The sequence below is a fragment of the Paralichthys olivaceus genome, chromosome 2 (assembly GCF_024713975.1).
Source record: "Paralichthys olivaceus isolate ysfri-2021 chromosome 2, ASM2471397v2, whole genome shotgun sequence".
Lineage (NCBI taxonomy): Eukaryota > Metazoa > Chordata > Actinopteri > Pleuronectiformes > Paralichthyidae > Paralichthys > Paralichthys olivaceus.
The window spans coordinates 28202124-28228591 of record NC_091094.1 but is presented as its reverse complement, the minus strand read 5'-3'; the positions used below and the strand labels follow the sequence as shown (position 1 = coordinate 28228591).

At 40.1% G+C, this 26468-nt stretch overlaps 1 protein-coding gene across 1 annotated transcript in view; it reads right to left on the bottom strand.

Annotated features, from left to right (window-relative positions):
- LOC109640020 (receptor-type tyrosine-protein phosphatase gamma-like) overlaps nucleotides 1-26468 on the bottom strand; it is a 350667-nt gene that overhangs the window by 78666 nt on the left and 245533 nt on the right. Inside the window, exons 5-6 of the mRNA XM_069513834.1 lie at nucleotides 16464-16559; nucleotides 4324-4390 (exon numbers count right to left, since the gene is read on the bottom strand). Coding sequence (XP_069369935.1) covers nucleotides 4324-4390; nucleotides 16464-16559 — 163 coding nt within the window. The remainder of the gene's footprint in view (nucleotides 1-4323; nucleotides 4391-16463; nucleotides 16560-26468) is intronic.

Below are 26468 nucleotides of genomic sequence, written 5' to 3'. Positions count from 1 at the left end.
ATCCCTCCTTGCAGCTTGGTGTCACATTTTGTGCATGAGTTGATGCTCTCACCTGATTTTTTTCTTTCTTTCATTTCTACACTTCCTGTGCTCCTTCTCTCCACAAATATAAATATTCTATATACGCTTACATGTTTCTGACAGAAGCAAACCATTGCTTTTAATTTCAAGTGCAGTTTCATTCTGTTGCACACATATTCAGATGGCGTCTTCTTTTAATACAATACAGGTTTTCTATGTTGTTCTGTGTCTGTTATTACAGCAATTTATCTAATCTTATCCGGTTTAGTAGAAACATTATGTAAAAAGAGTGTTCAAAACAATGACAGAAACACAGTCACACCATCTTAACTTTGTGTTGTATAAGCCCTTCTGAGCAATGATTGGCTGATGGTCTTGTTGGTGTCACAGTTTTAGATGCTTTACTCTGTTTCTAAAGAACACACCAAGAACTATTCGATATTAATACATAAATATTTGATTTCGGTCATCTGAAGTACATTTCATCCCTGACCTGAGATTAGAAGACACAGACTTCATCTGCCATAATAAGAAATTGTGATATTCCGTGACTGACAGTCTGGTGAGTTTACTGTACTGCTGTTTGTCCAGCACTGTTCAGTGCAAAGAGAGATTGAGTGAGTTCCTTTGTTCAAATGCTGCCTATAGCTGTATATTTGCACACCCCTCTGTGTCATCACTGTGTCATTTGCTCTGTTTATCTACTCAAGTGTCAGTGCTCTTGCTGCTCTCGTGTCACAGTGCTGAAATGAAGCCCTTTCTCCTCGCAGGCACAAATTACAAGTCCATTAATTCACTATCTTACTCACTGCACGTAGTCTCCGCTGACTTGGCACTCTGTGACCCTGATTGGCAATTAATTTTTAAAGGGCGTACATGGCTCGTGGTGGTTCCCCCTTGATTTGAAGTACTGTGTCGACCCTATGGTGCCAGTATAGGTATTCGAAGAAGAGAAATTCTGTTTTCATTTCCCTCTTCCTCCCTGCGTCTGCACAAGTATGTCTACCATTCATTACTGATGGGGGTTTAATCACAAAACGCTCTGTTTCACATCCAATCTGATATGGCTCCATTGCAAAGTGCTCACATCTTAATCTTCTCTTTCATCCTCCACTCAAAAGGATTTCCAGAAATTTGGAGAACATATATTATCTATCTGTCTGTCCTTATTTTCTCCTCAAAGTGTGTTTAGGAAGATTTTTATTGAAAGGCTCTATCTTGATTTTATTTTAGTGGATATTACAGCAGTTTGGGCGTCATGGTAGATGCCTAGTGTTTTAAAGACCATGCATTTGGACTTGCATGTGGGTTGTTTGAGTTATTTATTTTACAAGCTTTGTTTCGGTCATCACATCTCTCCTGTTCACTTTCTGGTGCAGTGAACTGCTTCTTAGCAGCACCTCATTTCCAGCTGTGCTGTGCATCATGTCAATGTGAGGATAACTGAAAGGCCTGCTGTTTTGGAAAAGCTGAACTGAGACAGTAAACCTCTCCTAAGAAATGTGTCCTCACTCTGTCTCAGAACAGACACTTCATCCTCCTCTTAAAAAACGAGATTAACTAACTTCCCTCTATATTTCTTTTTTATTCGCGTCTCAACAGCTGCAGGCCAGACTGTGGTGAAAATGTGGCATCGACATTAATGTTTATTGAGAGTAAGCTCTCAGTGTTTGGGATATTCAAGGAGATTTTCTGCAAGAATCACATCATATCACAATTACCTGATGCTGCTATGGATAAAAAAGGATGCTAATAACAATAAGGTGCTATTTTAGTTAATCAAAAATGTATTGGTCGTAACCCAAAACATCTTTGTTGGTAGTGTTTATCACAATAATGTATGTTCAAGTGCTTAAGTTTTAGATAAGTTGAGTTTTAATTAGTTACTTGATGTTGTAAAAATGGGATGAGACATCTAAAAAAGACTAGAATGATAGATTGGTTAGGTAAGTGTGTGATACCATGGCTCCACTCAATGATCACTTCTATGCAGACTGGCTCCACTGTCACCAGTGTAATATGGCAGCACCGTCTGAAATATGTTTGCTTCATTCTCTTCCTGTATCTACAATCTATGGTCATGTGGTAACTATGGTAAGTGTATTCACCTCAGAAGACACAACAAACATCGCAGTTTATCATTTAGAGACTTAAAACTGAGAGTAATTAGTCCAGTGTTTGTTCTGCCATCTATGTTGACCAGGAAATGTCTACAAGAAATGCCAGTCATGTATTACACACTCTGGGAGACGTTCTATCTTCTCCTTCTCTGTTGTCTAACACTATTCCAGATATATTTTTGAAATAACTGTAATGATGATCTCTGCAGTAGCGATGATGACATCTCTGTATAATATAGCCTACAGAGTTTACTACAACCAATATCAAAATGAATAGTATGAGAGAGTTTTGCTTTGCTCGTCCTCCTCCTCACTACCACCTCTCGTCTTATCCATCATCCCACCACATCATTATAAGTCTTTGCATCTGCCTCCAAAGCCCCTGCAAACCCGGCGTAGACAATGGGCTCCTCTCTTCGCTGGCGAAGCCTTTCATGAGTTCGCTATGTAAATCAGGCTCGGCTTCTTTATACCGGACTGATTTCACAGGGATGGCATGGAGCCACTAGCTGGCTAGCTAGTCAGAGGTCATTTGTTCCAGCGAGGTTTCATGTAAAATGCAACAAGACATGAGGTACAAAGGCAGCAGAGTTGGACCTGTGGTGCATGTCCGCCAGACAAGCCCGGGCAACAAGAGAAGAGAGTGCTGTGAAAAATTTAACCACCCGCTGTTCTTTAGAGTAGCACTGGTGGAGACAGAGAAAATTAACCAACTACCCTCCCTGTGGGAGAGATGGGAGTGTGGCCTTGATTGAACTTGAGTGGTCTTTGAGCAGATGAATTATGAAAGCAGAGGAGTTTTTCCAAGACAGCTGAGCAGGAGTACAAGTATCATGTGGTGGGGTTTTATCAAAGTTTTATTTGTGTATGCTGAAGCTCTCAAAATTCACTCTGAAGCCGTTCTGTAGTTGCAATGTGAGTGGGGCCCTTTGGGTGTGTGTAGGGGGGGGGGGGGGGGGGGGGGGGGACAGAACATCGCTTTAGGATAAATGTTTTGATCATGACAGGGATGAACTTCAGGGCTGTGTGCATGAGACAACTGTTTTTAACTCAGGGCATACAGTGCTAACAAAAAACATGCAAAACCCTTTAATTTGTTATGGGAAGAAAAAAAACACGGAATCATCCCAGAAGTCCTAATTTATTGTAAGAAAATACTGTATGTGAGGCACTGAATGATGCACAAGGATAAGACTTTTTGATGAGCAGTTGAAACAAAGCTGGAGTACCCTCCAATTGAAATGAGATCAAATGAAATACATCAGCTTATTATTTCACTCAAATGAGTTAACTCTGCATCTTTCAATGTCATGTAGAGAACATCAAACCCACATTACTGCCTCAACTAGTAAGATTGTTAGTAAAAATAACACACTTCACTCCTCTCTCCATATATATGTGTAACTGCAGATTCACTTCCTCCATGTTGCTCTGTACACTTGGCCCTCACATTTCCTGCTGCAATGGTCACCAGTCAGGATCAGCAGGTTGATGTTCTGTATAAAGCTGTTCAGACTGTCACTAATAGTGGCTCTGATTACAATGGAGGTGCCTGCAGGATCTGGTTGCCTTTAACATATGAGTAACGCAGCAGGAGATTTTGCTCAGACGTGTTCACAACAACACAGAAATCTCTCGAGTTTTCAGGTGAGGGTGGCACAGCAGCCAGAGGCAGGATGTAAGCAATTGATTCTGCTGCAGAGATCACATGTTTTAGTTTACAGCACATCATCTTTGTCTGTGTCTTCTGACTGTTTTTTTTTTTTTTTAGGGAAGGACAGAGAGAAACCTCATCAGGGTAATAACCTTTATTTAACAACTGTGGTGTTATTCTATTTATAGTTTTGACCATAATTTATTTGACTCATGAAAACATTCCATTGTCCTCATCAGATAGTTTCAGATAATAAGAAATAACAGGGACTAAATCCCAGCTCTTTGATTTGATTTCTCTGCAGGAGCCTTTTTTAAGTTAAAAAGTTACCTTTTCTCCACCACTGATGGATCGAGATGGATCGTATGGATGTAAATGGTACTTTTTTATTGCTTGGAGTGAATTATGGAGAAAATATATGCGTGAATGTGCTGATTTCTGATGTCGGGTTGTATATCCAGAGAAAACTCCATACCCAACATAAAATGTAACTATCCATTCCCTGTGTGACTGGGCACTGGCACTCACCGTGATGGACCACGCCCTTCAGGCCATGGATTATGGGGTCGACAGCAGGATTGTCCTTCCCTCCAACCTGAGGAACACAAAAAGATCTGCTGTAAAATACAGTGATCATCACATAGAAGTATACAGATTAACTATATTAGTTAGTACAGGCTCTCAGTCCAGCTGAGAGACCAAACTGGTATCAACACTCCATCAAACCCCCTGTAAGACAACCAACAAGCCACTGACATGTAAGTGGCTCATCCCCTAACCAAAGGCTTCGTGGTTCAATCCCTGGCTCCTCTATTTTGCACTCCACAGTGTCCTTGGGCCAGACACTGAAGCCCAAATTGCTCCTGATGGCTGTGCTAACAGATTGTGATTGATCTGCAAACTGAAAGTGCTGCACAGAGATGCACTTTATGAATGTGAGTGTGAATGGGGGAATGTCCAAACTCTTCTGTCAACTGCTAGACTAGACAAGATATATACATATAATAACCATATACAAAAAAAAAAATCACATTACCGGCCAATGGTTGTTTACTTCAATACAGTTTATACCTGCTGTTGCTGAGTCACTGCAGGAATAAAGAGTGCACTAATCTAAGTTTATACAATGCACACATCTATTCATAATGATCGTAAAGTACCCTATATTATGTGTTTTAATTCACCTGTGGAAAGAGAGAGAAAATAGCACATTCACGCTCAATAAAGAGAAAGAGAGGGGGCGATAAAAGTGACATGGGTGGAGGAAAAAAGTCAAAAAGCACAGCAGAGATCCTGAGAAACCAAGTGCAGCGTAATTAGGAGAAACAATCAGCAGCAATCAACAAGGCCCTCTCCATGTGAACTCAAAGAGGGAGCGATGTCATAGTAACACATGCATTTCCGCTGTCTTCAATTAGAGCATCATTGTTGTCATGGAAGCTGGAAATCAATAAAAAAAAAAAACAAAGCACACAAAAAGGCTAAACACAAGTGCCTTCCAAAATGACTCATCAGTCAGTCTGATCAGCGCCCTCTTTGGTTACATGTTTGCTTCAAAATGCAGAGAAAAAAAACAACCTGTTTTGTTGCATGCGTGTGATGTTGACATGTCTGTAGAAAGAAATCCATCAGACTGCAAAAAGGTGGACTGCTCTCATGGACATGCGTTGCACATTTTACATGACAATGGTTTGCATTCAAATGCATTGAAGAGACATTTGCATGGAAAGCCTTTAGAAATGTTGAATGACATGGTGTTCAAATGCCAGAGAATCACTGTCATTACACATATTGTAGGATGACAAGCAAGATGGGTAGTTTATATGGACAGCAGGGCACAGTTCTCTTCTCCACTTGCTTCTTACATGTTTAACACTAACAAAAAATATGTGGAGAGCACAAGTGCATCAGATTTTCAGTCTGTGATTGGCTCCCACTATGGCCGTCCAAAAATTGTCTGTCCACATTAGTGTTTTGGCTCCTTGTTAGTTTTAATCCCCATCCAGACCAACACGCCTGACAACACATACCACGTGACTGCTCATGTACACAGGCGTCCAGTTTCCAGCATAAACAAGAAGACATGCCGGTGAACTGGCACTGCTCATATAAAAGCGCGTCTCCACGCATGTTAGCAGTTTAATCATTGCAAAATGCAGAATTTAACTGCACAACAGCTTTAAGGGTCAGTAACACTTGTAATTGATTACATGTTGCGTTACACACTGGGAGCCGAGGCTTGCTTTCCTCCGTACAAATCAGCATATGCTACATGGTCACTAAAAAGACCCGATCAGCAAGCATCTATGTCACTGTGTCCAAACATCTGTTTCTGCCCGTCCAGACTAAATAATACGCCAGGCATATCCACAGCACTGTGGATACACATACAGTATATTCACTACAAATATACTATAGTTATTGCAAATACTGCTACATCTTGTGACCCTGACAGATACAACAATTACTACTAATAATAATCATCACTGTCATATCACCATTGTCACTATAAAAATAAATAATAATAAATAGATTTAATTTAATTAAAATGCAGCATTTTTTAAAATGTAACCTTTTTAGGTCAAATATCGGAGCCACTACCTGTATCCATATCCAGCAGCAAAGAGCCAAGACTGTCATCCCATCCCTCCCTCGCCTGTCTCTCCACAACCTCGCGTGTCCTGGATTTGGACACAGGCGCTTCACCTCGGGATTTAACAAACCCGCACGCAAAGTGCATTTGGATTCTGAAAAACCACACTTGTTGGATAGGATTTCATTTTCAAGTTTGGTGTGGAGGATTACTGGGATTGTCCTCACACTGCCTGGCTGCTTAAGCCACAGCAGAAGCACATAAAACACAGCCTGCTCAATTTCTGTGCTTTCATCAACCACATGAAAACATCCTATTGTAAAGCAAGCCATTTTTGTGGATGATTTGTCCAACAATTGTATACAATTATCTTAAGTGGGAATTATATAAACAAAACACCATGGGTTTACTCACAAGGGTGGTGAATGATCATGTGACACACCACTGTTTTAAATCCAAACTGTTCCTGCTGCTCACCGACGTGTTGGGATGTCCAGGTAGAGGTGCACTGTGTCCTTAATTGGGCAACAGCTTTTTGGGTTTGAGCAACAGGTGTTATCCAAACATAACCTAAGAGCAGGCCTACTATCTCTTTCATAACAGATTCAACACAGTCAGCCATTGGCTTGTTTATGATTGCACATTCACTCATGGTGACTGCGAAATACAAAAATGCCCAAAAGCTGTTTAAGCTGCAGAATGTCACCATGTGATGGCCCATTGGACTTTTTTCCATATAATCAATGGATCTGCTGTGACCCAAGTTTGGTTTGATGATCCCACGACCTACTAGGGTTATCCAGGTAGTCTGTGTTACCAGTGTTACACAGTGTTCAGGCACGTACTAATTATATGCCTTGCACACAAGGCCACAGCATCATTTTTTTATAGACATAATACTTTTTTGGTTCATTTTTGTGTATCAGAAGTACTGCCCACGTTACTAGTAACCGATACTTAAGACTTTCTGCATCACCCACGCACTGCTCACACATCCAGTGCAGCCAAGCTGTTAATCTGACACTGTAGTTATGAAGTGGAAGTGTTTGCTCTGCACAGCAGCAGAGCCACATCACGGAGGATGGTGAGGATTTTGTGTTAAAGGGTCATTAAAACATTGGTTATGTTGAGTATCTACTGTCTCTGTGAATTTAAGATATAGTACAGCTCAGGTTACACTTTTCTGTCTGAACGATCCTGAAAGAAAATCCAACAGGTATTCTGTTTTTTGTGTGCAATCCTGACCTGAGCCCGATGCAGTTGTGTTATGCTTTGTTCACACCAAACACAAAGCGGATTTATGGCTTGCATGTGTTTGGATGCAGAATAATTTGTGTTCAGGTGCATACCTCTGCCAAGGTCAAACAGTCCCCCTTCAAGTCGCACCAAATTGTACAGACTCATAGATATCAGTTCCATAAATATGCCTGAGGTTTTTCATCAAGACCCATACATTTCATTTGGGAAAATAGAGAAAATGTCTAACAAAACAGCTCTATCTAGAAATGTAAAAGAAAGTGATGAAATCCCTGGATCCACCCCTTGATTTAGTTTTTATTCATTTAATGGGTTATTCCTTGAACAATATCCCAAACAACAACCTCCTTAGCAAAAGTAATAAAAAACAGCTTTTTCAAACATACAATATGTGCTTGGATGCCTTATCAGATAATAATAAGGGGTTATCTTAAGCCTGCTTGCAACTTAATCATATGACAATATGCAAATGAGTTCAGCAGAGTTGGCAGACTTGTCAACAACTGTGGTGCATCCCAGGTAAAGGGAAGTAATGCAGCAAACTCTACAGGGACTGCAACAAAGTTAGACCGGGGAACAGCAAGAGGCATCTGTAGGTAACTGCCTTCTTAACTACGCTGTTAGAGTGAGCTGCAGTAACACTAAAGTCAGATACCTGACGTTTTCTTATTTTTACTTTGCAGCTGGAGGGTTGCTCTCTTCCTTCAGAAGCCTTCTTGCCGATCCACGACTAGCTATAGTGAAATGCGCTCTGCATTACCATGCAATTTAACTCAGATAAGTGACATCAACAAAACTAGGATCATATGGAAATAGACTCTTTGTCTGAGGCTGTCTGTGGAAGCTATGACACCAAGGGCTGGTGGAATCTAAACAGTGACACATGTCGAAAAAGCTGAAGGACTGTGTAACAAATGAGGAGCACGTGCAAGGAGGTATTCCACTGTCTCTGTGTGATTACCCACATAGACAACATGGGCTTGCACAGGCAAAACCCAGAATTAATTAAATAACTAAAACTTAGTTTCAGCAATGTTAGACACAGTTTTAACTTAGCAGAAGTCCATAACTGGAAGTGAAATAAGGAGCTTGTTTTTGGTGCGAGGCAAGACAGAAATTGGGTGAGGAAAAAAAGCGTGTGTGTGTGTGTGTGTGTTAGTGAAAAGAGATTAAGAGAAATAAAGGCGGCCATGGAGACAGAGAAAATGACAGACAGGGAGGAGGAGAGAAAGAAAGGAGGACAGAGGGAATTAGCGTTTCATTATTAATGTTTGTCTCTGAAAGCCCACAGGCTTGTCCCCCGAGATCCTGAGCCACCAGGCCTCACTTCACAATGTCCTACTCTCTCTCTATCTACGCCTTTCTCCCTCTTTAAATCCTGCATCTTTCGTTCTGTCTCTTCATCCATTCCCATAGCTCAAGCTCCCTCTTTCTCTCCAGGGACAGAGCACCGCAGTGACAAATCAGGAAAAAAAACACTGTACAATGTGACATGTCCTCATATTTCTCTCCTTCACCATTTTTCTCTCTCATAGCCCAACCCTTTCTTCCACTGTCATCCATCCAAGGTCCCTCACAATGTATCCTCTTTCTCTTGACTAGCTTCACCTCCTTCTGTGTCATACAGAGACTCATTTCCTCCCCTTGGCACTGGCCGAACTAACTGCTGATGAATCAGTGGCATAATAGATGTGATGGTTCTTTCAAACAAGACACATTGGAGTGCAGTTACTATCAGTGAAAAATGTATCAGTGGGTGCTGGGAGATGGGGAGAAATACAAGTCAATGACATTCTTTTGCTGTTCATTACCACTTGGATTTAGACCTGGTAAATAATTCATAACTTGACGAAAAGTAAACCGATCCTTTGGGCATTTTCATTAAGAAACACACTTTTTAATTCTGGGGTTTGTGTCATTTTTGCATGTCGACAAAAATGAGACATGACCTTTGATCATATTTAGCTCAAGACTTAAGCAGAGCGCTGTGTGACGGCTGTGCTGCGGTTCTGCTGTGTGTCGCAGTTGTCTGTTGTTCACAGAGGCAGTGTTAATGCAGCTTGTCTGCAGAGGTGCTGCAATGTGAGCTTTCTGGTATGAACACTGGATTCCCTTCAATAAAAGCATGGCTATATATTAAACAGGTACAGAAAGAGTTGAAAACATTTATGTTGTGACATATTCAGCAGATGTGCATTAAAACTGTGCTGAAAGATCATTTTCACTGTCTGTTCTGCTCTGAACCGTGCACGGTACGAAGAGCAAATAGGCAAGAACTCTGTTCTCCAGAAGAGCAGTGCAGCTTACGCAGGCAGTGTGGACACTCTTATCTGTTAGCATGGGTGCCAAAATGAAAAGCAAGCCATTCTTCACCACACACACTGCTTACACAGCCAGAGGGAAAATGAAAGCATATTTGAGAAAAGTTCATTTTACCTACAGGCTACTTTGACTTTTCAATGCTGCCCATCCCACCACCTAACATGGACGAGTCAGGATTTTTGACCTATGGTGGCAACAAGGTGGCAATTGAGATGCTTTGGCTTCATTTTGGGGAGCAGTTGTGTCATCCATCTTTATATACAGTCCATGGTTAGTCTATATTTTGTGCTGCAATGACATACTTTGCATTGATAACTAACCCGAACCCTTGGAAATTAAAACTGGGTAAAAACGTTTGCAGATGGGAATGGGTCTGGCACGGCCACTACAAGTCTGTTTATTCCTTAAACCATTATACAGTTGCAGATGCCTTGTCCTTGTGTTCCATAGAAAAATGATCAAATTTCAAAATCAGCCACTGAGAGTTGATTCTTCAGCCTGAGTGAGTCTGAGGAAAAAGGCTGTTAAAGATGTGTCATGTTTGTTTATGTTAAAGCAACTACAACTACAACTACTTTGTCTTGTACCATTCCTCATGAAGGCTTCCCCCTCCCTTTTTTCTCTACTTTCCATTTTCTCCCATCCTGCTCTTTGCCATTGTACGTTCTGTTTCTCAGTACACAAAAAGGTTTTCTTTCATTCTCTTTGTTTGCTCTCCCTTCTCCTTCCTCTCACTCTATAATATTAAATGAGGTACATATGATTCTCGTGTTAACTTAGGGGCAAATGGTAAAAAAGTGGAGTGGATGTTTCATGTGATTTACATCCCAGCTGGGCCTTGGTTTCGCATGTTTCTACTTCTAGCTGAGAGTGGTAAACAGCAGAGACATGCCACGCTGTAAATAAGCAAATAAAAGGGCACTGATCGATGTTTACAGCAGTCATCTATTTCAGTCAGAGGCTGTGCTGCAAAGCAATAGTTGGTCATAAAAGCCTGATTCCCAAGCTCAGTCGAGATGATGGGGCCAATTTTCCCTGTAACCCAAGTGTGATGATTTAATTAATACGTGACACAGAAGCAACTATTCAGTTGCTGCAGATACACACTGATAGAAGAGGAGGGAGAGGGTTTCTAATGGATGGAGAAACACTTAAGAGAGAAAGAACACAAGACAGGCAGGGCACTGTCTGTGTTTACACAGAATTATTAGATAAAAACCATTATGTGAGTAAGGAAGGGCCCATGTAAACAGGCGTGGGTTATTTCTTCAATGTAAAGAGTCACATCACGTCAGTGCTGCTTAGAGTCTGTGCTTTGAGACATGGTGATGAATTCCTGCCACATACGAGATACATGCATCTCTCATTTTTCCTGAGAAATGTAGCATTACCACTTCTCTGGTTGGACTTGTCCAAGTGAAGATGAAACGTAATGTTGCATTTCAGAGGAATGTCTGTAGGCCTGGTAACATTATTCTTATTTGTACAGTCTGGTGAAAGTCTCAGGGAAAGCCTCACCTCTGTACATTTGACATTGTTTTTGCAGATTAATGGGGATGGTCTCCCCCTTGGCAGGGTTGTGTAAATACTTGGGATGTATGGTGAAGTCTACGAAGGCTCCACACTGGAAGTTGCCTTGAAGAGGGTTGGCCATGAGCTAATTCTGTTAAAAAAACATGCTGACACTGTTTAACAAGTAATACCATAGGTGGGTATTTAAAGCTTTCTTTCAAGGATGGTTTGTCTTGATGGTTTCACCTACAGCCTTATTCACGCAGCATGAATTCTGAGGAATTTCTTCCTATCAATCTATTTGGTGTGAAATGTTATTTAAACATTCATATAAGTATGTGTAGATGGATGAAATTATAATGAATACATGTAAGCAGATCATGCTTTTACTATGAGCTGTTAGTGTATGAACATACAGCTGTACATACAGTGTATATAACAAATACCCAAAGGTAAGCGAATTAGCAGTAACACTGACCTGAAATTGAATTTGGTTGCATCATGTGGCATGTGTGTGGTCTAATACTAATGTTGTCTAATATTTTAGTATCAGCTGGTGTTAAAGCACAAAGAACACAAAGTATAAATGGCACTTTTTAATTTGAAACTGCTGAGATGAAAAGCAGAGGTCACAGGAAGTTGAAATCTCTCACGAGTTGCTGCCTCAACATATTCCTTTTTCCATGAAGGTGAGAGCTTGATGACACGAAACTGACTTACATGTTAGCTATGAACAACAACTACATATGATTTCATTAAAAAACATGTGAATAAAAAGGAAATAAATAAAATATAAATATATATCCTATTTTTATTGAAAAGAGAGGAGACAAATTGACATCTTTTGGGAATAAAATCACATAATCCAAAGTCTCCCTCATGTCTCTGGATGGCTGCACATTTCTCTTCGTGCATGCCTGAATTAACTTCTGGGTGACTTTGCACGTCAGCAGTGCACAGCGCAACAGTGTTGAACCTGGAGCTTGCTGCTCCCATGGCTGTATGTGCTAAACCAATGATGTGAGATGGAGAAAGTACATAATGGCAACAGCAGGGCTTGGTTGGGGAAAAAAAACAGGTCGACATTCAAAGCCACTTAAAAGTGAGTTAGTGAAGTACTGGTGGGGGGGAAGACATATTACTCTAAAATCACTGGAAGGAAAATAGTAGACGTGAAGACACCACAAACATTTAGCTGACATTGATGATAAGATGTTATAATAATGTTACCTTGTTTGATCTTATATTATCTTAAAGTACCTTACAGAGAAAGGCAGTGATACAATGATAAATACCACTAGCATCTCCTGACAATGAAACATTGCATGCAAATCGAGGTTTAGCCGATTATGAACATGTATATCATTGGCCAGATAAACTGGAGAACCTCCAAATTTAGCTAAAATTGTTTTATTTGGTGTGTTTAATGTGTTGCATGTAAAGTGTACTCGCTCCACACATTTCAATTGTGACTTTGAACATATTCCACTTAAATAAAGCCCTTTGTAACATCTACTGATTAGGTCTATAAAACATATATGTTATATGTGAACATTTTGTTTTGCGCTTGGATACAAATATTGGATTTTGTAAATATATGTGCATGGGACTGAGATACAAACTGACAAACACTTGTGAATGTAACAGTCAATAACACAGGCTAATACAACGGTACCACTGAGGCCTAACTAATTACAGGATTGAGTCAGTATCCTTCTGAGTGAATGTACTGCTTAGAACAGATAATGAGACGGATATAAAGATGGATGAAATGACAATTCTACATAAGTAAAGCCAGAGCACCTTGATCGCTCCCTGGTGGCTGGCTGTAGTATAGGTCATAAACCTAGACTGTGATTAGTTGATGCGACGTGGACTAAACGATGAAGTGAAAGTAACATGCGTTCCAGTTAGTTTGGTTTTGAGTAGTTACTCAATGTTATAAACACAGGACTGACTCCAAATTGGTTGAGTTTCTGTATAGGAGGGACCTCGCTACCACAGCTCCATCCTGAAATCGCCACTGCCCAGACACATGGCTCCAAATGACATCTTAGACTAAAGATAGTGGTGTTGGTATCTGGGATGTTTGCCGATAATTGTTGGATAGTGGAAGGAGATTGAAATGTGTTGTCCAGTTTCTTTGTTTTTCACCACCAGAGATAGGGCTTAGTGAATAAAGGAAAATAAAGTTTGATACTGAACTCAAGCAATTCAGTCACTGCAAGATTGGTAAAAATATTTTAATTCTAATGTTACCTATGTATTAACAGCAAATGCTTACATGTGGCACCTGTGCCTAACAAATAGGTTATTTAGCATACTGAGTGTACCAAGGGAACTCAAAAAAGAAAGTCATTTTCTGATAATAAAAAAGGCATTTTAATGTCTGATCTTGTTTTGACAACAATTCTGGTCAGTTAAATGCAGCCATTTAAGTAAAAATGGAAGAAAACAATTACTCATGCAGCTGTCTCTATGGAGCATTGTGAGGGAGGCTGCTGTACTACAGTGCAGCATGGCAGAGGGCATATTTAAACTCTACAGTCCAGGAGGAGAGCTTCTCTCATCACCATCAACACAAGCAGGCCCAGGAGACTCTACAAGCCCAGCTCCACACACACACACACACACACACACACACACACACACACACACACACACATACACAAACAACTACACAGTAAGAAAACGAAACAGTTTTCTAAAGGACTTTTTACTCACATGTCAAAAACAACTACTGGGTGATGGCACACAAAATACGAACACACCACATCTACACACAGAGACACCCTGACATAGGCTCACAAATCACACTTTACCCTCGAAGTAAAACATTCAAGTGATAAAACTGCATCAATACTTGATTTAAAGGCACACATACATAGACGTTCTGTGTGTGTGTGTGTGTGGACTACATCGTACAATCTATCCGCCCTCTGCGGCTTCACACACACACACACACACATTTTAAGTCTGTCTACTCAGCTTGCCAAAGACAAACTGAAGCATGTGAGCGGAGCAGGAGAGTGAGCGGTGACTGGATGAATAAAGGAGAATGCACTTCTGAGGTCGACACCCACACGCTCCACTTTGAATGGTGAACAAAGCACACAAGCGCAGCCTGTTGAGATCTATCTGCGCGAGCCAACTTACTGAGGGCACGGGCATCAGTCTTTCAGGTGGTAAGATGTAACTGCTCAATATCATCAGGTTCAGAGCAAATATATGCATACTTTATATCAAGATTGTCAAGAGATCTAAACGAATGGATAGAGAGAAAGACATCTTTTTTTCCATAAAATAAGAAATGTGTCATTTGAGACAAACAAGAAAATCCTGCCAATTAAATGACTTATCCACTATCTTGGGGGTGGTTGTAACTCTGGTTTGTCATAGATGTGTTTGGATTTCATTAGGGGGAGAAAAGCTTTCATTTTCCAAAAAGCATGATTAATGTGTGATTTATTAATTTCTCTCTTGTCCATCTCCTAAATAAACATTGTAAGAACAGTTGTGTTGGAAAATAAGACACGTTCGTTGCCAGCTCAAATGGGCATGATGCCTTGACTTGAATATTCTGGTAACACTGTGGGATCTCCAGTGTTTCTGCTGCCACCATTCGAAAGCTGAGGCAGCTTTTCATTTCCAAACACTGATAAACACTGAATGAGTTAAGAGCAGTCAAGATAGATGGCACTGGATTATGTAGTGTTTACCACTCAAGCAAGTTTGAACTATAAGTACAAAAACATGTAAAAAAACCTAAATGTCTCATAGTCTGTAGGAGCATCCTATATAAACCCAGTTCATTTCAAAAATCCTGACCTTTCCTCCAGGAATCTTCACGAAAAAATTGTTTTTAGCCCAAAACCTCATCGAACACTTTAACACAAAACAATTCAAATACAGACATATAACATATATGTATGACTTTATTCATTCTGTCCAACGGCCTCATGTTGATTAAAAATGCAATTAAAAGAATACTGCAGCATGTAGGGGTTGCAAAGACTTGGATTTTGGTCCAAATGACTTTACGTGCCCACCTTCATCTGTGCAACGTTCACAAAGGAGAGAGAGCAAAAGGGGTGAAAGGACTATATAGAGCAAGAGAGACTGAGGAGGAGGAAATATTTAGTGGGGGTTACCGGTAAAAGGAAAAGCCACTTGGGTTATCGATGGCCTCAAAGGATTTTTTCATTCCTGTCAATTGAGAGTGATAGAGTTCACAGTGATCCCAGTCCACCCACAGCTCCACTCCACAGGCCAGGGGAAGGTAGAGCACTTTATTGGTGACTGGACTTTGATCTTGATCTACAGGACTTACAGCTCATATACCCACACACCCTCAAAGCACTACAACACAGAAAATCGGACTTTTTTAGCTTCCTGGGAAACCAACAGGATAAAGCAAACTGAAAAGAGAGGTGAAACCCACTCTACACCCCATGAAGAGCAGACAAACATACAATCCTCAGTCTCCCACACACTAAAGTCAATCGTAATTTATGACTTAGCCTGCACAACTTTGTATCACAAATTTATATTGAATGAAACCGACTTGGTTAGGGAATATTTCAATGAAATAAAATGTATTTGTGGATGTTCTGTTACTTACAGTTTTGAAAACATATAAACATGGCTTTATTTTGAGCTAATTTGTATTTTTTTAGATTAATGAAAGGTTAAATTGCCTGACCAAAGACAAAACGTACTTTGATAACCATCCTGCAGCCATTTGGTTTGGTTTTGATCATCAGTCATGTTTTGAACTATCACAAACAGGAGGTGAGGGTTAGACAGAATTCCAACGGCTCTTAAATTTTATTGCCTTAACAAACTTTGACAGTGAAAAAGAGATAATTACAAAAGTTTCGTTTTGGGATGGACATTCAAAATTTTACATGAAAGACTGAAAAACAAAAGGTGTGTTTTTCAGTTTCTACTGAGAGACAGAAAAAAACACAGAAAAGGTTCCTACCTGAAAAAACACAGCCATGGCTGCAATGATCCTCTTCTCCCTGAGCGCTGCACTGAGGCTGTCGAAGTCATCTGAGTTGTACATGTAGATCTGCATCTGTAAGAGACAGAAACACTGGGTTACAAGTTAGAAGTAAAGAAAATCATTAGAGTGTGCTATTATGAATGAATGCACTCTATGAAAATGAACCGTGATTATTGCTGTACAGATACTTCCTGTCTTCAAAATACTATGGGTATAAATGCTCTACTGTTAAAAGAATGTGTATTCTACTGTAGGTATATAGACTTCAGCTGGATCTGTAGTTGTTACAAGAGGTCAATGGGAGAGACTGAGAAAGATCAGTCTATGTTCAGATAGCATTAATATTATATAACAATGTAGGTCTAATTATATAAAAGCATAGTTATAATTATAATGGGGTCTCAGATTTCACGTTGCACACACACACACACACACATTTATATATATATATATATAATGCCTTATGTTCCTCATGTTTACATTATTACATTTACTTTGTGATACCAACAAATGGGAAGCTGCACACAGGTATTTATAGATATAGAGTCACATTAAAGTCATTAAAGTCATTGACTGTATGTTGTCTCATTGCTGATTGGAGGACTATTACTGTGGAATGGAAACAACTATTGAGACTTTTATTGATTTTTATTATATATATATCTATATATATATATAGATATATATATAATAATAAAAATAAACCTTATTTATACAGCTATTGTACCCTGCCTCTCGCCCAATGTCAGTTTGAATTGGCTCCAGCTCCCCCAGCTCCCCCCCATCCCTCTAAAGATAAGTGGTATAGATAATAGATGGATGGGTAGGCATCTCTACAACCAGATGATCAGATGATCAAACTGGAGCTGGAAACAGGAAGCACCAAAACAAAACATCGATGTAGAATTAACTATTTTATAAAGTCTATGACATTAGGATTTACTAATATATATAGACATATAGTCTTTGTCCACCTTTATTTGGATGACGGATGGATCCAAGTAAGAGCATACAATATGAATCTGTTACAAATATGAAAATTGCCCTTCATGCTTTCATTACATCCTATGGGATTTCCTGCTGTGAGATTTTCACACTCGTGACTAGAGAAGCAGTGAATTAAGATACTGCTGGGAGCAGCTCCCTTCATACGAAGATGTGCAGCAAAGTTTGAATAAGATTTAAAACTGATTAAAAAAAGCCCATCAGAAGGACAAAACCGCATTATTGCAATGTTACGTGTAAGAGAAATGTGGACTAAACAAGCTGCTAACATCAACACCTCTGGGATTCATTTATTGACAAATGACTCAGCAGAAAATCTGCAAGTCACTGCTTATTATGTGTTTGCATAATTGTGATAATGAGGAAAGGCTGGAATTCAAACGTACTGTTTATATGATACTGGTATTAGCTGTGAATGGTAGCTAGTTGGCATATTGTATGAACAATCAATGAGGCCTATTATCCTATTAGAACTCATTCAAAAATAAATCAGTGGTTTCTTTCTGTAAAACTGTTTTCTCTTTTGCAGGAGTCCACACATATCTCACATGTGTTTGATAGTGTTATAATTAATTATTAGGTGGGAACTGAAATATATCTCCTAAATGTCAAACTAGCAGTGTTTGTTTTACTCTATTAGTTTTCTACAAGCAGTATTTCCCATGCAATCTTCACTGGATATTAACATGCTGACATCCCAGTGCTCATTTCCTATGCTGTTCCATTAGTCCATCACTTTCTACTGTGTCTGTTCCATTCAGACCCAGGCCCCTGTTTAAAAACATGGCTCAGTAATTTCTCAAAGAGCTGGGTTGTGTTTTACAACAAATATTATTCCAATATGACTAAATATTGCTTTCAAATTGGCACTACTTTCTGAAGATGTGGACTCAAATTACATGATTTTGATTTGAGTCATGGATCTCGTATCAGAAGAAGTTGGAGGCGCAGAATAATGCGACACATCAGACTGTGGATACTCATTGTTATCTTTTTAACTTTGGTTAGAAGGATATATTTATTGTTGCTTTGGGACCTGGAATGGGATTTTAACACCAAACCAAACTCCCTATAATCCTAATAACTAAATTAACAATTTCCATATTTAGTGAATTTATGTAAACACATGTTGAGACCTGGCTCGCTAGGAACGAGGTGGCAACATAAAACGAATGTTTTTGTTGTGAGATCGTTAAGATTATTTCAAACAGGACAATGCAGTTAACATGGACTAACAGCAAAAGCAAGCAACACAGTTGTCAATAGTGACGGTGATAAACAGTAACTAAATTGTCATTTCGTTATTTGTGTTGAAAAAACAAGTTGTAGCCTTGAAACATTGTGAAAGGTGCCTAGATTATGTGCCGCTGCTCAGTGCAAACCAATGAGACGCACACACAGGTCAAACTGTCAAGCTGTTGGTTGTCATGGTAACACTTATAAATAAATGTGTGCACACTGTGTGAGAACGAGGAACATATTATTGTAACTGTATCTGCGTGCATGTACACAGAATGTGTGTACGTATGCACATGCGTTTACATCATTTGTGGTGAACACATTCCTGCCAAAAGCACTTTCGGGAGCTTTTTCTTTGCCAAGATCAACACTGTCAATATCACTCGTGCTGTAGTTTCTCCAGCTTGCTAATCCCCACATAAAGAGCCCCGTGCATAGCTTTTTGATCTATTTGTGGAGTAAACATTTGTCAAGCAGCCTGATATAGAGTCTGTTTGGTGAATTTATAGCAGAGACGACTGGACTGGAACAGCACATTGTCCCAGACTGGAATTAATTAAAATCAAAGTGGAGAATTGTGCTTGGGAATGCAGCGGCGAGACAGCAGCTCAAAAATGTGAATCGGTTTATACACAGCAGGATTTGTCTTCTTCACATAGTGAAGTCGGATAGTGATGATACCGAATGGAGAAACGACGATGTTTCAAGCAGCCATCTGTGACTGTTGAAGCTGAGTGAGAAGTGTGGTGCAGGGCCCCTCTGCGCCCTTATATCGACTGCTGAGTCTGCCTGCATTAGAACGCCACAGTACCAACTTGATATACTAATGAATTAATATGTTTTGATGGCATTTCATCAAGATATCTCATCACATTTTTATCACTTAACCCCCCCATGTTTTCTTTCAGGTGTTCCAAGGAGAGAGCTTACGCAACATCCTAGAGGACAAGCCCAGCACCTAGTGTCTTTTCTCATAGTGCGTCACCTTATTTGTGCAGCCTGTCCAAGTGTTTCCAATATAAAAGATCTGAACTCTGAACAAGTTGTTGCCATGTCGTTGCCATGTTTCCTGAGCTGTACCATATGTCAGAGAGACTATCACAACAATGAGAGAAAAGCCCATCCGTGGCAGCAGATCAGCCAAATGACTGTAGAAAAAAAAGTCCAGTCACTCTGCTGCACTGTTCATTAATCCAGCTAGAGGCAGACATTTATGTTGCTTAAGTCTGTAATTGACTCTTTCTACAATGAACTCCACCACATATTGTAATGGTGGGAGTCACTACTCTGCGCTGATGTTTTTCTTTGAACTGTGAACTCTGCATGTCAATATTCCCCACTGGCACCATAGTAAGTCTGTCAAATATTTTAGCAGTCTGTCTGAGAAAGTGGAAGACTGCCTCCCTCTCTATCAGCCTTAGGGGGCCTGTAACAGCACCTCTCCTTTCCTGGAGTTCAAAAGCCTGAGTGGGAGAGATGCTGTTGAGCCCGGAGGCAAGTCATCTCATCACCAAACAACTTATTTATTCCCTGCTCAGGAAAACACTTTGGAGAGAAGCGGGGCCTCCTGTCACTCACGGGGCAACCAAGGTCCACTGTCCCACTTTTAAATGTTCACATCGGGCCAAAAGACATCATCTCCCAGCTGTTCTGAGACCAGCCATACACAAAGCTGCAACCTGTCATCTGAGCTGAGGGAGGCCAATGGTTGGGACAGCGCTTGGTTAAAGATCCTATGCTCTGCCCCTCAGCATTAACATTAAATAGAAAGAGACGCCAATGTGTCACTGCAATGCATTCTGGTTGCTGAGTATATGTAGAGACATGAAGCACCAGGGAAGAAAAGGGCAACATACTTCATATCATATCATGTTCTCCCCTAATGTTGATGCTTTTATTCTATTACAGTGATGCAATAACGTGGCTGCTATTTCTTTAAAGAACAGTCCAACTTGGGACTTATTTAGCTGCATTATTACAATTGCATTCATCTGTAATTTAACTTCAACTTAGTTCAATTCTAAAGAGACAAGCTCTGTAGAACCCTGTGAGTTAATTTATGAGGCTGCTCTGCCAACCATGTAGAAAAACTGTCCAATTGGTAAAAGCAGAGAGCCAAAGTTTGTTTTACATTTTATCATTTTATGCAATTAACAGAGCTGGGCAATGTGAAAAATTACCTGTATAGATCGAATTATATAAAGGTCCAGTGTGTAAGATTTAGGTGACAGGGATCTATTGGCAGAAATTTAATGTAGAATAATCCTCATGATGTTTTCACTAGTTCGTTTCATCTAAATTGTATGAATTATAGTTTTCTTTACCCCAGAAAAGGTCCTTTATATTTAACCCTCTCTACAGAGGCCCCCATGTTTTTTACATTAGTCCAGACTGAACAAACTAAAACCTTTTGAGTTTTTATGAAAATTAAAGACTACCACAGTTTCTTTTTCATGTTTGAAAGGAGAGGGTGAAGTGAGGGGTGTTCAGCTGCAACACTAAATATCACAAAATTCTACACACTGTACCTTTAAACCCTCATATACATGCAAATGACGTATATAGGTCAAAAACATCATGGGACATCTTATAACTTACACCATATAACATTGACTTATGTGTACATGTATGTGTGTGTCCGAGATCATCATCATCAAACAGAGATGTGATATTGTGTAATGTACTGAAAACATTAACATTAATATAGGAAGGTAAGCACAGGAGACAGGCTCTCACCATGAACAGGCTGCAGTGATGAATCAGGCAGCCTGCACTGCTGACACGTTAATGCATCATTATTATAGATGTTCTAAGTGGTTTCTGATGGAGGGAACAACAAGCTGATTTAAAGCTAACAACTCACCTGAAAACTAAGTGAACACGCATTCATTCTATGGTGCTTCAAGATTCTGTTATCTATCACTGTGAACAGCTCTCCTCAGTGATATACACACACACACACACACACACACACACACACAGTGTTGTGCATGAACACGTTCATATTTTTGTGAACGCTGAACTGAACGAGTCAATTTACAAATGCTGAACGTGAGAGGCGTTTTTTTAAAATCATCATCGTATGGGCCATCATGTAAAATACTATGAGCAAGTGAAAACCAGGAGCAGGTGAAAATGTGTGCTCCCAGTCTGAAGAGTCTGGGAGCACACACAGACAGGCCCAGCGGCCCCACACCCACTCACTCACAGTCACGTAGTGAGATAAGAGGACCAGAGCTCATTAATGTGAACCAGGCAGTAAGTTATTCTGTTGAAAAGAAGTGGCAACAGCTGTACAATGATCAGCGCAGAAGCTGCAGTGGGTTTGTACCATGCTGGAGTTTCTGTGTCTTCCTCCACTGAGCTGCTCACACTTTAACTAATAAACATTCATCACTAGTTATCAGGACCTGATCAGTACATGAAGTTTACTAAGTGTTTGTTCGCTCCAGAGTTCATGAGGCTGCATTCAAACATCCTGAAAAATGTGTCGACATTTTGTGCTCAGTACAACACGAGATGTGACACGCACAATCAGGGCTCAGTGTTAAAGCCACCAGAGGATTCGGATTCATATGTCACATCTTTAAATCTTTTAATTTTAACTAGATAACAGGCTACCTCTCACGTTGCTAAGTTGAAAGTTTTCATTGCTATAAAACCTGTCGGTGAAAGCTGTTTATAGTGTGGTACATTGTTGCAGTTTGGACCTGTGTTACAAATAAATGAATTCCCATGAGACTGAAATTGCTCAAACAATTTGAATGCCATCATGAAGGAGAAGAGGAAGAAGAGGAACAAGGATGAATGCACAGTGGCCTGACTTCATTTCAAACTGCTGTCTCTCCTCACTCCTACAATACGATCCCTGAGGTTAAAGATGGAAACACTGAAGGTGATGAGGAAGATTAGTAAATTAAGGTACACCCTGTGGCACTGACCATTCAAAGTTTACAAACTGTCTGTCTCTGCCTAGATAGTGGTTAGGAGACACACATAACAACATGGTGTGACAGTCAACTAATCTTATAGGAAAAATGCACATGTCACCCCTGGTTTTGCCATTTTAAAGCAAGGATTAATAGTTTAATGCTGATTGCCAATTTTGCAGTCACTGGAGATAAAAAAAAATGCTAGGGAGGAAAGCCTGGGTGGAGCAGCAGTGCAATGGTAAACAGTTTTACCTCACAGCAAAAAGTTTCTGGACATGCAATATGCAATTATTTGGCAACCCTAAATCACAAATCAATGTGTTTCAAAGTGACAATGTGAGTGTCTGTGTCTGAGTGTCAGCCCTGTGACAGAGTGGCTACCTGTCCAGGGTGCACCCTGCCCCTTTCCCACCATGCAGTGTCAGCTGGGATTGGCTCCAGCCCTCGGACAACCTTCACAGTTAAGTGGTATGGCTAATGGAATGGGATGTAAATGTTTGAAGGTATGGGTGGTACTTAGGTCAGATAAGCAACCTTGACTATACTGTACATTAATCTTGTCCATCAAACAAACACAGGTTAAGCCCTTCCTTTTGGTCATGCTTATGTACAAAATGAAGAGGTGCAGACTGATAAAAGTTTCTCAAACAACTATTTAAACTGGCTCCTTTTGACACAAACTAGCTGTGCCTCTACTCTGAGTTGCCTCTGGGTGTCTGACCATGGTATCTTGGTGCGAGCATAGCAACGCAGGAAACTAAGTTCAGTAGCTTGTGTCCACAATCTAAATCTTTCTGTCAACACCCAAAGCTCCTGACCATTGATGACAGTTGTAATGTAGATTTACTGGTAAATCATAAGGTTTGTTTTCAGGTACAACTTCATGCAGCAACTCATTCCAGCCCTTCACACTTGGCTGTAAACCTCCTTATTCTGAAGATCATGGTTGGATTGAGCCAAAAAAACACATTATCTGCAAATATCAAAGAAGAAATTCTGGGGTCTCCAACGTGAAGCACCTCACTTCATGCCGAGAATATGGACACAGCTCTAACTCCAATAACATAAGGAGGCTATTTGATGGCTCATGTCGATTGCCTTAATATCCTGTTCTCCTGCAGTACCCCTCACATGACTCCTGGAGGGGCATTGCCACCTGGGCTATGGAACACTGGATGAGCAAACTTCAATGACCCCTCTAACAACCTTAGGGGGGATAAATGCTGTTCGACAACCAGGAGGAAATGTATGTATTTTTTTCCCATACATTTTGTTAAATTTAAGGAAAGATTTCCTCCAAAGGAAACTCAACTTTTCTACTGAGGGAGTAGATCCAGCTGAATACAAGCAATGTTTCTCACCGAAACAGAAAGTATACAATACACCCTCCAAAGGAAAGATAACTTTTCATTCATTTCTTATCAAAGTAAAGGGAATATTTCCACCAGATGGGAGTCAGCATTTTCCCCTTTCTCATCAAGTAATGGGGACATCTCTGTAGATACAGAACATTTTATTGCCAGTTCTCAGCCAATTTATTATCAGACGTTTAACAAGAGAGGCTTTAAGATAATTCAGCTTTAATGTGAGATGTCTCCGTGGTGATAGCAGTTTCAAATAGCTAACATCACAACACTCAACACTAGGAGGAGCTATTATCCCAGTGTATTACACTCAATGATACACACTGTGACTACACCCCCCCCCCCCCCCCGCCACACACACACACACAAAAGAGAAAATCAATAGCAATGTACAGAAAGTAGAGCCAGACCTGCCACTATCTCAAGTCTGAATACATTTGATAAAAAAAGCAGCAATGAGAAGTTTCTGCAGTTTTGGCTGTAATGTATTTAAATTGTGTCACCAGTCAAGACTAAACAAACAAAAACAAAAATGATATGAAAATAAGTCAAACTAACGTCAGTCAAGCTCAAATGACATGACAGACCTACAACTAAATGGTAATCCAACACACACTGTTGTTCAGCAAGAACAATGCATTCCGGATTGTATTATAGAAAATAATGGCCACTATAAAAACATCCCATAAGTCCAAATGTGCAATGTTTTCTTATACAGGGACACATCCACTCTCATTTATTGCTAGTATAGCAAGGCTAAATATTGAAATCCGAATCCAAGTGGCCTTCCCCAATACTGATATGATATTTTGCATTTATCCTCCAAAGATATAACAAAGACAAGCTGTTAAAGACAAGCCCTCACAAGTGCCAAAAGTTGTTTTCTATCCACAAGTTTAAAAACCCATAAGGATCTGTTTAAAATTATTTCACATATATATATATATATATATATAAAAGAAACATTTTCTGTTAATCAGCTAATCGCTTAATCACAAATTGTTTCAGCCTTCAAATGTAGAAATCTTTAAATCAAAAGAGCCACGGAAAGTTTAATTACAAAATGTCAATATCCCAACTGACTAACTTTAATTAAAAATGGAAGCTAACATCATGATTGTGATTTTAATATGATAAACTGTGCAACTCTGTCTTATAGTGTAGTGTTTAATTTTTTATCAGCTTTCACTTTAGACATGCATGGAATTTCTATGATAGTAACTGAAGGCATACTAATGAAATATGTTGCAGGCTCAGCAGTCAATGATGACAAAGATCTCCAAACGTGTCTGAGACAGACGTCATTTCTCCTCTGTTTCCAACCACAGGACAACAATTCAGAAGCGTGTTCTAACACAAACCTCTGAGAACTCCCATCATTCTTTTCATCCACCTTCAAGTATCTCCTGGGAAGGCTCTGTTGCCTTAGGATGGAAATATAAAGCAGGGGGCGACTGGGGGGCTGGGTGGAAATGCTGCCACTAAAGCACTGAGTGTGCGATGAGACCGGGCATGGCAGCCTATGATCCCCCCTGAGGGAGTGACCGATCTGAGGCGACATAAGCAAGGCTTGGTGTGAAAACAGACAACAGAATGCACCGCATGGATTGCACATCCTTGCTGAGAGGAGAGAGACAGTACATCAAGAGCAAGGTTTGATGCCTCCCTCTCTCCCTCTCTCTCTTGCCACGCTATGGGGTTTCGAATTCCCTGGCCCCCTCAGAGCAGGAGAAAGGCCGTCCATCAAAGAAGGTCATACGACGTAGTGTTGCCGGTCACTGATGCAACACACTCGCTGCCTTTCATCTCCCTCGCTGCCATGGCTTTACAAAACAGATTGGGGATGCGGGTACAGGGCTGTACAGTCTGGGTTATGAGATATGTTTAGAGCATGCTGTGGCCTCGTGCAATCTATCTGAAAAACTCAATTGAAATGCATTACGTGAGAAATAGCCCTGAGAGTCAGCTGTGGCTTTTTCAATTTCAAGAGTGTTACTTTTTCATAAAAGCAAGGGATTTGGGAGGAGTGGGGTGGGGATATTGCTTTTGCCCAAAACAGAAAACCTATAAAAAAGAAAAAAGAAAATTAAGAAAAAAGAACTAAAAAGTCGTAGGGACTGACCCCATCAGCAAGCGGTAGATATTTTTGTGTCATTGAGGACAGGCACCAGGAAATACAACATCATTTTAGGGATGGCAAATCATAAAATCACAAATAAAAAAATAAAAATATATATATATATATTTATATAACAAGGGAGTGCAGCCTGGCAGTCAGCATTTATTTTTGAAGGTCTAATGGAATGTAGCTGGCTGAGTGAGAGAGAGCGAGAGAGAGTGCAAAATTTAGAGGGAGAACGAGAAAGAAAAAACAATGAAAGAAAAAACAAAATGAAAAACTGGATGTGAACACAACAGAGGGAAAACTCCAAGGATACGGT